This window comes from Ranitomeya variabilis, chromosome 2, assembly GCF_051348905.1.
Source record: "Ranitomeya variabilis isolate aRanVar5 chromosome 2, aRanVar5.hap1, whole genome shotgun sequence".
Taxonomy (NCBI): domain Eukaryota; kingdom Metazoa; phylum Chordata; class Amphibia; order Anura; family Dendrobatidae; genus Ranitomeya; species Ranitomeya variabilis.
In genome coordinates this window covers 1016505283-1016517614 of record NC_135233.1, presented here as the reverse complement: position 1 = coordinate 1016517614, position 12332 = coordinate 1016505283, and the positions used below count along the sequence as shown (strand labels likewise).

Here is a 12332-nt window from a genome sequence, read left to right as displayed (position 1 = left end):
ATTTTTATGCGCTAAACGCTCTAATTTTTCATATTTCTAGTGCAGTAATGCAGTTCAATTTTTGTGTTTCATGTTTGCATGTTTCAGCGCTGCAGTGTGCTGCCTTATTTGCTTGACTGTATAAGAGTTGGTGACTCTAGGTTCAGCACCTGTTCACACTTAGTCTATGTTTGGATGTCATGGTCAGTTTTTTCAAATGAATTAAAACAATAGAAGCATGGTATCAAGGCCGGTGGGACTCGCATATGATGGCTGACTATTGCTGGAGCTTGATGAGAGACAACCCAGAAGCTGTACATCACAGATCAGCCAAGAAAAGAAAGTTCAAATAACTGCCATTTGCCATTCATCTGTGTGCCATATATATGTGTTTTTATATTTTGTAGTTTAATTCTGTAAGTATATTTGATTTGCTGTACATAGACTTTGTAATCTTTGTTATTCCTTGATTAAAAATATACAATGTAGTATCGAAAATCATGTGTTTTTATCATAAAACATTAGATAGGCGTAATTTTCATCAAAAAATTGAAAATCTCGAAATCCTGATGTGATAGCCAAAAGCGGAGTTCATATTCGTAATCAGCAGCCAAAATTGACTTAAAATATGTTTTAAAACCTTTTGCCAGAAAAATTGCGTTGACCAGTGTTATCTGAAATGGCAGCCTTATATAGTGTTGAAATACATACGCACCAATCACCAATAAGGTCCTGCCCACCTCTATTATATACATGTTATGCAAAGCATTATCACACATGATCCCTACAAAATTTATTAACAGACAAACACAGTGCAGTCTATTTAACATAGTCATTATAATTAACAGAATAAAATAATATAATATTAAAACTTATGAAACCCACTATAGTGGTCCACCAATTATTGTAAGGCATAATCATTTTCCCGATTCATGAAACACATAAAAAAATTAGCACAGGCCAATAGAATCCATCTTATCAAATTACACCAAAAAAGGTTATGCACCAGAAAATTGGTGCAGATGGAAGAAACACTCACAGCATCAGCACACACTGTCCTGTCCCCAGCCATTAGGCGCCACGCATGCACAACAGCCCTGCATCACTGGGGCAAGACCACATGACAGTGTCATGTGGTCGACCCCCAGGACACTGGGCCAAGTGCACAAAACAGAAACAAAGTCCCCACTGATTCACGTGTGCACAACAATGCACAACAAACTGCCCAGCATCCCTGGAACAGGACCACATGACCAAGTCATGTGGCCAAATCCACAGGGCACCAGACCAGGAACGCAGGCGCAGTCGGCACATAATCCAGAAATCTCCGAAGACATATACAAAGCCATTTCTATGGCAACCTAAATACAGTTCAGTGAAAGAGATATGAATGGTTGATGGTGCTGGTGCATAAATTAGGCGGTTCAAAACACCATATACAATTGCCCAATAATACACAGATGGTAAAAACATTCACTATTTTATTATGGTTCAATACAAATAGGTCTGCAACACGGGGGGGAGGGGAAAAAAGAGAGAGGGGAGGAAAACAGACAGAGGGTATGGGGAGTAATCTTGAATTGACATATTAATAATAAATGAGTCTTCTGAAATTCCAATCCCCATATCCTCTGGACCTCCCCAAAGTCAAATCCCTGTAAAAGTAGGTTAGAGTAAATTTCAATTTGGGAAAAACCTGCTTAAGTTCTGTCTGAAATGTATGGAGATCAGCTAATTCCCCTAACAATATGACAAAAATGTCATATGCAGCACCACCAGGCTCAGACATGGCGCCAGAAGGTGGAACTGTACACATACTGGTCCTCAATACTACCATATAGATGTTAGCATAGGTGGGGGCCACATTAGACCCCATGGTGGTACCACGTAACTACAAGTAGTAATCATCCCCAAATACTAGTATGTCAGGAGTTATCTCCTCTCCTGGAATATAGCTCCTGCACACTCTTAGCCAGGATCTGAATGATATGAAGGACAAAAGATCTCCCAGCAGGAAAATGACAGCTGATAGACACAGCAAGTAATTTTCAAACTTGCTTATTTTCATACTGTCTAATAAGCTCTCTTGCATTGTAAATTAATATCCATACTAGCTAACTGGGTTTAGCTGCATATACTCAAGTATATGTCAGGTATCTGATATTTTCTCTCATTGTAAGACAAAACAACTGCTAAGAAGTCTGATTATAAATGCTTCTAACTGACTCTAAGGTCTCACTCATCAAACAGTAGTGTTTTTGATCAGTATTTCATCAGTATTTGTATGCCAAAACCAGGAGTGTCTCCAAAACACAGAACAGGTGTAAATTTTTCATAGTTTTTATCAATAAGTTCCACTCCTGGATTTGGCACACAAGCACTCATGGAAAATTACTGATGTGTGATTGAGACCTAAGGAAGGGCATTCCAATTAACAAGTGCAGCTCAGGAGATGCTTTGGGACCCTGATTGATTCCAGCGATGTGTCTTTTGCTGGTCATCTTGCTGTTATTTTGATACAACCACTGTTTTATTTGCTGTAGATCTAACAGAACGCAAAATGGTGAGCCCTGTATTACCCCGCCCACACCACTGATTGGATGCTTTCTGTGTACACTGTGCCTTGAAAGAAAGCAGTTAATCACTGTTGGGGGCGGGGTTACACAGTGCAAGTTGACTAGGAAGCATGAGACTCCTAGTCCTGAAGTGATAATCTCCTGCTGATAAAATACTGATTTAATTGAAACAGCAACACGCAGACTAGTAAGTGAGACATTGCTGAAGTCAAGGTCTCAGTCTCTGCATAATGCTGCTCTCAGATTACATAGCGCAAACCTGCTGACAGCTTCGCTTTAATATGTTGAAAAAAAAACTTTTAAGAAGCATTCCAGGCATAAACATATATGACCTTTCCACTGGATAGGTGATGAATATTACATCATTGGGCATCCAACCAATAAAACCCCGACCCATTTTAGAATAGGTAAGCTTAAAGGGCCACTGTCACCCCCCTCCAGCCGTTATAAACTAAAAGAGCCACCTTGTGCTGCAGTAATGCTGCAGTCTAACAAGGTGGCTCTTTTAGTTTTTGATTAAGTTATTACCTCAATAAAGCGATTTGAAAATTGTCCACAAAGACCAGCTATTGTACTGGGAGGCAGTCCGAAGCGTCCTGTATGAATCCCCCAACGGCCGTCACTCTTCTCTTCAGGGGCGCTGGTTTCCGCCCCCTGAGCGCTGTTATCTTCTGAAATCCGGCGCTTGCGCTGTTCTTTCCTGCCTGGGGCCTGCGCAGTGTTTACTGTGAGTCACAGCACAGACGCAGGGTGCCTGACTGCGCCTGTGCCGGCAGTGCGGCCGCCCTGTTACTGAATCCCCGCCCCGCACTGTGTTATTCATTATGCACAGTGCGGGGCTGGCATTCCTGGGCATGCGCACTGCGCTGTTCAGGCCCTCCCCCATCTCGGACGTTCTCCCTTGTCTGACGTTCCCCCTGCTCCCCCGCATTCCAGCATTGTTATTTTCGGCTGCCAGATTCCAAAATCTGGTGAGGATTAGTGTATATTGCGGCAAGCTGCTGTGTGCTTTGTCTCTCTCTATGTGTTTGTATGTTTTAATGCAAATGCATATTTACACCAGCAGCAATGAAAATTAGGTACTTGTGTGGGTGGCCATAAATTACAAAGCACTGATGATCAATACTGTTTTTTGGGTGAGCATTATAGGTTCACATTGCGTTCGGGCAATACGTTTTGCGAATATAGCTAGCGTATTGCACCAGCGCAATGTCTTTAGCGGGATTGCTTTTGCCGATCCCGCTATCGCAGATCCACGATCTGCGCTAGCGAGGAACGGAGCTGGGACGCTGAAAGCAGCATCTGAGGTCCGACTGAAAATAACGGCACATCGCAAGGGCGTGCCTAAAAAATGGCATGCGCTAGCGATGCGATCCAGATCCTAAACACATTGCTGTCAATGGGTGCGCTAACGGACCCGTTGCATGGCGTAACTTGCGACAATCACGCCATGCAGCGTACTCCTTTAGCGTTAACCCCTTAGTGAACCTATTCGTAACGCACTGAACATCACTAAAGGAGGAGGGGTCTGCATTATACCGCATCAAAGAACAATAAACGTTGAGGGGTGACCATTATTACACCGTACTGCAGATCAATGCACGGTGAGGGGTCTGCGCATTATTATACCGCACTGATCATCAATAAATGGTGAGGGGGGATCATTATTATTCCGCACTATAGATCTACAAACGGTCATGGTGGAGCATTAAGTGGAGAACTTAAATACGTGGCACTGAAATACGTGGCACTGAAATACGTGGCACGTGGCACTGAAATATGTGGCACTGAAATACGTGGCACGTGGCACTGAAATACGTGGTACGTGGCACTGAAATATGTGGCACTGAAATACGTGGCACGTGGCACTGAAATACGTGGCACGTGGCACTGAAATACGTGGCACTGAAATACGTTCCACGTGGCACTGAAATACGTGGCACGTGGCACTGAAATACGTGGCACTGAAATACGTGGCACTGAAATACGTGGCACTGAAATACGTGGCACTCAAATACGTGGCACTGAAATACGTGGTACGTGGCACTGAAATATGTGACACATAAATAAGTGGCACTGAAATACGTGGCACGTGGCACTGAAATACGTGGCACTGAAATATGTGGCACTGAAATACGTGGCACTGAAATACGTGGCACTGAAATACGTGGCATGTGGCAATGAAATACGTGGCACGTGGCACTGAAATACGTGGCACTGAAATACGTGGCACGTGGCACTGAAATACGTGGCACTGAAATACGTGGCACTGAAATACTGGAAAAAATATTTTAATGAAATAAAAACACACACTTTTTGACAAGTACTTTATTTTACGCTTAATCCATTTGAAGACCCTCGACCTGCAACAGAAATAAAAAAAAAAATAAATTAATACTCCCTGGCCCTGTCCGCAGAAATCCAACGAGGTTCCCACGTCGATCTGCCATGGAGAACAGACACATCCGGAGATGTGTCTGCTCTCCACGGCTGCAGCAACACACTGACAGGTGCTCCGGCACCTGTCGGTGTCTTACTGTACATGCGCGAGAGTTTACCGGCGGTCATTGACCCCGGTACTCTCGCTTTACGGCACTACAGCGTGGGAAAGTTCACCCGCACCTGTAGTGCCGTAAATAGAGACGCCGGCGCCATTGAACTCCGGAACAGTGCACAATACACTGATTTGTTTTGGGTTTTTTTGGACTTTTCCCCTAGGGTGAGGGCTTCGCGTACCTGTATGTGCTGTATGGTGAGTATATACTCTATGTTATATGTACTGTGTGTCATGTATGTTACGTTTCTTGTGTGTGGATTGTGTGTGTTTGTGTTTGTTACTTACAATTGTGCTAAGTCGCCGGACACAGGCACAACTCTCCCATCCTAATACCGGATGGGAGTAGTAGTCCCATACGGCAAATTAGCACAATTTGGCGGCACTATCGTCGCATGGGGACACACACACGTACACAGACACATAGACAGACACACACACATACATACCAGATCGATCAAGCGCCCGACATCGATCCCCATGCAACGATATGCCTCCATGATGACAGCCACAACACTCCGCCCACGCAATTCCGCCCACGGACTTCCTCCCGCTTACCCGCACTTCCTGCTGCAGCGGTTTCTCCACCCATAACCGCAATCAAACCCGCAGATATTTTTTGATCTGCGGGTTTCACAGCGGGTTTGACCCTCACAACGGAGGTCTATGTGTGAAGAACCGCTGCAGTTCCGAACAAAGAAGTGATAGGCCACGTTCACACTTTGCGGCCTGCTCTGCGTGTTAATCCCGCAGCGGAATTGATAAATCTGCAAGGCAAAACCGCAGCGGTTATCCCTGCAGATTTATTGCGGTTTGTTCCGCGGTTTCCGCTGCGGGATTACTCCTGTACTATTGATGCTGCATATGCAGCAATATGCAGCATCAATAGTAATGTAAAAAATAAATAAAATTGGTTATACTCACCCTCCGATGTCCGGATCTCCTCTCTGCTGCAGGCGGCTGTGTCGACAAGGACCTTCCTGACGTCACGGTCATGTGACCGCGGCGTCATCACGGTCATGTGACCGCGACGTCACCACAGGTCCTTCTCGGCACAGCAACTGAGACCGGACGCCGCGGGCAGCGCTGAGAGGTGATTATAGCATCATTTTTTATTATAATTCTTATTTTTACACCAAAATATGGTCCCCAGGGCCTGGAGGAGAGTCTCCTCTCCTCCACCCCGGGTACCATCTGCACATTATCCGATTAACTTCCCACAACGTGGGCACAGCCCCATGCGGAAAGTGAGTGGATCAATGCATTTCTATTGGTGCAGAATCGCTGCGATTATGCACCAAGAAGTGACATGCTCCTTCTTTTTTTCCGCAGAAAAGCCGCGCGGCTTTTTCCGCGGAAATTCGCAGCGTGGCCACAGCGGGTTGTGTTTTCCATAGTGTAACATTGTACTGTACCCTGCATATTTATTTATAATGTTTTCATTTTTGAAAAAAAATTAATGGAAACCTTAATTATCATTAGTAATACGTCTACAGAGTGGTATAATGTTCAACCGTCTTCGTATATTGCTCCACAGCACAGCATAATGTTACAACATAAACTTACTTTGTTACATAGTGCGGTATAATGGTCCCCCATCACCGTATGTAGTTGCATGGCACAGTGCGGTATAATTGTCCACCATCTGCGTAAATTGCTCCACAGTGCGGTAAAATGTTACACCTTCACCGTATATCGGTCCACAATGCGGTATCATAATGCTCACCACGCACTGTTTATTGATGTGCAGTATGGTATCATAATGCTTCCCGCTGGCCTTTTAGTGATCATCCGCGCGGTATAATAATGCTGACCCCTCACCGTGTAATGTTATGCAGTACGCTCTAATAATGCTCCACCATTAAAGTTTATTGATGTAAGTGCCACGTACCACGTATTTCAGTGCCATGTATTTCAGTGCCACGTATTTCAGTGCCACGTATTTCAGTGCCACGTGCCACGTATTTCAGTGCCACGTATTTCAGTGCCACGTATTTCAGTGCCACGTATTTCAGTGCCACGTATTTCAGTGCCACGTATTTCAGTGCCACGTATTTCAGTGCCACGTATTTCAGTGCCACGTATTTAAGTGCCACGTGTCACGTATTTCAGTGCCACGTATTGCAGTGCCACGTACCACGTATTTCAGTGCCACGTACCACGTATTTCAGTGCCACATGCCACATATTTCAGTGCCACGTATTGCAGTGCCACGTGCCACGTATTTCAGTGCCACGTATTTCTGTGTCACGTATTTCAGTGCCACGTATTTCAGTGCCACGTGCCACGTATTTCATTGCCACATGCCACGTATTTCAGTGCCACGTACCACGTATTTCAGTGCCACGTGCCACGTATTTCAGTGCCACGTATTTCAGTGCCACGTATTTCAGTGCCACGTATTTCAGTGCCACGTACCACGTATTTCAGTGCCACGTATTTCAGTGCCACGTATTTCAGTGCCACGTATTTCAGTGCCACGTATTTAAGTTCTCCACTTAATGCTCCACCATGACCGTTTATAGATCTATAGTGCGGAATAATAATGATCCCCCCTCACCGTTTATTGATGATCAGTGCGGTATAATAATGCGCAGACCCCCTCACCGTGCATTGATCTGCAGTACGGTGTAATAATGGTCACCCCTCAACGTTTATTGTTCTTTGATGCGGTATAATGCAGACCCCTCCTCCTTTAGTGATGTTCAGTGCGTTACGAATAGGTTCACTAAGGGGTTAACGCTAAAGGAGTACGCTGCATGGCGTGATTGTCGCAAGTTACGCCATGCAACGGGTCCGTTAGCGCACCCATTGACGGCAATGTGTTTAGGATCTGGATCGCATCGCTAGCGCATGCCATTTTTTAGGCACGCCCTTGCGATGTGCCGTTATTTTCAGTCGGACCTCAGATGCTGCTTTCAGCGTCCCAGCTCCGTTCCTCGCTAGCGCAGATCGTGGATCTGCGATAGCGGGATCGGCAAAAGCAATCCCGCTAAAGACATTGGTGCAATACGCTAGCTATATTCGCAAAACGTATTGCCCGAACGCAATGTGAACCTATAATGCTCACCCAAAAAACAGTATTGATCATCAGTGCTTTGTAATTTATGGCCACCCACTAATTTTCATTGCTGCTGGTGTAAATATGCATTTGCATTAAAACATACAAACACATAGAGAGAGACAAAGCACACAGCAGCTTGCCGCAATATACACTAATCCATTCCTCACCAGATTTTGGGATCTGGCAGCCGAAAATAACAATGCTGGAATGTGGGGGAGCAGGGGGAACGTCAGACAAGGGAGAACGTCCGAGATGGGGGAGGGCCTGAACAGCGCAGTGCGCATGCCCAGGAATGCCAGCCCCGCACTGTGCATAATGAATAACACAGTGCGGGGTGGGGATTCAGTAACAGGGCGGCCGCACTGCCGGCACAGGCGCAGTCAGGCACCCTGCGTCTGTGCTGTGACTCACAGTAAACACTGCGCAGGCCCCAGGCAGGAAAGAACAGCGCAAGCGCCGGATTTCAGAAGATAACAGCGCTCGCCGCTCAGGGGGCGGAAACCAGCGCCCCTGAAGAGAAGAGTGACGGCCGTTGGGGGATTCATACAGGACGCTTCGGACCGCCTCCCAGTACAATAGCTGGTCTTTGTGGACAATTTTCAAATCGCTTTATTGAGGTAATAACTTAATCAAAAACTAAAAGAGCCACCTTGTTAGACTGCAGCATTACTGCTGCACAAGGTGGCTCTTTTAGTTTATAACGGCTGGAGGGGGGTGACAGTGGCCCTTTAATCCCCATCCTTCTCGATCACACACATGACAAAAGTAGGGGTTTGAATTGAGAAGAATTCACCATGAGTGATGTCACTTTGACTGAACCCTTTTGAAATGAAAGTATCAGCCCAATACAGGGATTAAATATTGTGCACTGGTAACATGAAAGAAGGAATGTACAACAGTGAGTTCTTAGTAAGTCCAGAAAGTAGAATATTATATATAATTTTACTAAAAGTCCAAGCCAAATACAGCGTTCTTTTCTAAAGAGATACTGTATATGTTATCATTTTCACAACTCAAAGCCTAGGCCATTGGGTACATACTATTTATGGCTGGTGTGGACCCATTGGAAGATAATTCAGTATAAGGTCTTTGTGTTTAGTAGTTGTATAAAGTGAAGATTGACCAAAGCCATGTGACTAAAATGGGCACATATTCTGCCATTTAGTAATTGGACGCCATATGGACACATGGATAGTGTATCGCCTATTAACCAAGGCAGAAAATAAATAATGGGAATCCTGGTGTGGACTAATGGATGTATAATATGTTTTTTTTTTTTTTAGGGAATTTGAAAGAGTATATTTGAACCATTATTGGCATGAGACTGAGAATTGCCAGAAAATCTCTGTTCACCTATGTAATGTGACTGCTGAGGTGTCTGCCAGCGTGCCATATAAGTTTCGGGTTCGGTCAGAATTAGGAAACCAGCAATCTTCTTGGGCAGAACTTGAGCCACCATTCCACAGAAAGGCGAGTAAGTAATGTTTCTACTGGTGAATTATTTTCTATGTATTATTTAATTCACACGGAAGAACCAACAAATACTGTATGTTTTATAATGCGTAGAAAAGCTATATATAGAGTACTAGATGGTGGCCCGATTCTAACGCATCGGGTATTCTAGAATATGTATATAGTTTATTTATGAAGTTTTCAGAATAATGCAATTTATACACAGGATTCGGCCGGGCGCGACCAATTAGCGAAGCGTGGTTCAAATTCCACGCCAATTCGCAGCCAGATTGCTCCTGTCGCTGATTGGTCACGCCCGGCCGGCCGCGACCAATCGGTGAAGCCAGGGCCTTGGTTCTCCTGTGGTGGTTGACGTTACCGTTCTATCATGGAAAGTTCTCCTGGATTAGTTTACAATACATCATCCTCCTGTTACAGTGGTTCTGCATAATTTAGAACAGAAAAAAAAAAGTTTGAGGTGTCAATTATTTTGTCAACTACTTTTTTTTTAATATTTATTTATGCAGGACCAGACATCAGGTCAAAAACGGTCATGTTTTCCTGTTATTTTATTTCTGCTGCTCCCCTGAGTATTTTTTTCCACCCTAGTTCACTTAGTTCATCACTTGAACTCTTCTTCTGTTAAGCCATGCTGAAACAAACTGGACATGAGTTTTTTTGTCACCATTTTGATCAGAATGTACTTTATAAGCCCACTTTGGTCATGGTCACCACACAACACTTTGCCTGACAAGTTTGGGACTCACTGAGAAATTTGCCATAATGTGACAGTGGGCTTATACTTTTTGATCAAAATGTAAACTAAGAACCTGGTGTTCAGTTTTCTAAATTTTGCATAGCTGCAGTTATTTTAAACATCATGTACTATACTGTACAAATACACAATGTATTACACTTCATAACAGGGGTGGGGAACCTCTGGCCCACTGAGGGGACAGCAGTGATTGGGCCAGCAGCCCTGTTTTGCTGACCCTTTAATACCTTCTTGCACTGTGTTCACTACTGAGGATTAAATCTTCATAGCATCTGGACGTAGTTTTTGGATAGTTAGCGCAATGCACACGAGCCCCACAGATGAAGACCGGACCGGAAGCCACAGTGTCATTTGAAATATATTTGCTCCAGCCCCAATGTCTCTTATTGTATATATCTCAGCCCAAGTTTCTACTCTGATGTATATGCTGCAGCTCTAGTGTCTCCTGTTTGATGTATATGCTCCAACCTCAATGTATCCTACAGTGTGTTGAAAAAGTATTCATACCGCGTAAACTTTTTTTTTTCATGTTACACCCATAAACTTAAATGTATTTTATTGGGATTTTATGTGCTATGTGTGAAGTGTAAAGAAAATTAAACATGGCTATAAAAATAATTTTAAAAATAGAAATCTGAAAATTGTAACGTGGCATGGAACATCAGTCGTGGGCGAGGGGAGCATCATCCATGCCATGCCACACCATGCTACATCAAAATGTCTGTCCTGGCTAGGTATGTGCTGATATCACCTTGATAATATGCCTCTGCAGACGACATACTGCCGTTTGACTTGGCAGGCTAGGACTGGATGAGGTCATGATGAAATTGAGACACCAAAGTCCAAAAATAAACTTTTCTTTACTTAACAAGAACTTGATGAGAAGTATATACATCAGATAGCAGTCACAACACTTCATGCATGCTCCTTCTGCATTCTGTAGAGACAGGAACTGTACATTTATACATGATGACACAACAACAGTCCAGCAAACCATCATGGGGAAACTACATATTACCCTTCTGTAGTACTCTCACAGTCCATTTGATGAAGGCCACAAACTCCTTGCTGCGCCACTGTACCTTCAGCTCTCCATATGAGAACTCGTGTATTAGTATGTGACACTCTAGATTTCTCTCTTGTATAGATAATTGTTTGCTTAAGTCCTTTTTATCTGAGTTAAGGATTCCTTCTTTCAGCTTAACCTGTTGTGAATTCTGTTCTTGGGCTCCCTCCGGTGGTTATAAGTGGTAGCGCTGCTGTCTGTCCTTCACAGCAGTTATCAGGTGTGTCCACTCTGGACTGGGCTATTTAGTCTGGCCTCACCCTTTAGTCAGTGCCAGTTGTCCATTGTATTCTGGAGGATTCACATCCCTTCATGGTTTCTCCTGCTTCCTGGTCTTTTCACCAAGATAAGTTCTGCTTGTTTTGCAGCCCACATGTTGTGGGCCTCATTGTTCAGTGCATTTCATGTTTTTTCTTGTCCAGCTTAATCTGTGTAAGGATTTATGCAGTCAAGCTGGAATCTCTGGAGAGGCAAATATACCCTCCATATCTTTAGTTAGATGTGGAGTTTTTTGTATTTTCTGTGGTGGATATTTCCTAGTATTTTAATACTGACCGCATAGTTCTCTGTCCTATCTTTCCTATTTAGCTAGATTGGCCTCCTTTGCTAAATCCTGTTTTCAGCCTGTGTATGTTTTTTCTTCTCCTCTCACAGTCAATATTTGTGGGGGGCTGCCTATCCTTTGGGAATTTTCTCTGAGGCAAGATAGTTTTCCCTTTTCTATCTATAGCGTTAATTAGTCCTCCGGGTGTGTCAAGGTGTCTAGGATCAGTAGGTACATCCCACGGCTACTTCTAGTTGCGGTGTTAAGTTCAGGGTCCGCGGTCAGTATAGATACCACCTTCTCCAGAGTACGTCCAATGCTA

General features: G+C 44.1%; 1 protein-coding gene across 1 annotated transcript in view; it reads left to right on the top strand.

Annotated features, from left to right (window-relative positions):
* Positions 1–12332, top strand: part of IL20RB (interleukin 20 receptor subunit beta) — a 138824-nt gene that overhangs the window by 63251 nt on the left and 63241 nt on the right. The window contains exon 3 of the mRNA XM_077291299.1: positions 9457–9647. Coding sequence (XP_077147414.1) covers positions 9457–9647 — 191 coding nt within the window. The remainder of the gene's footprint in view (positions 1–9456; positions 9648–12332) is intronic.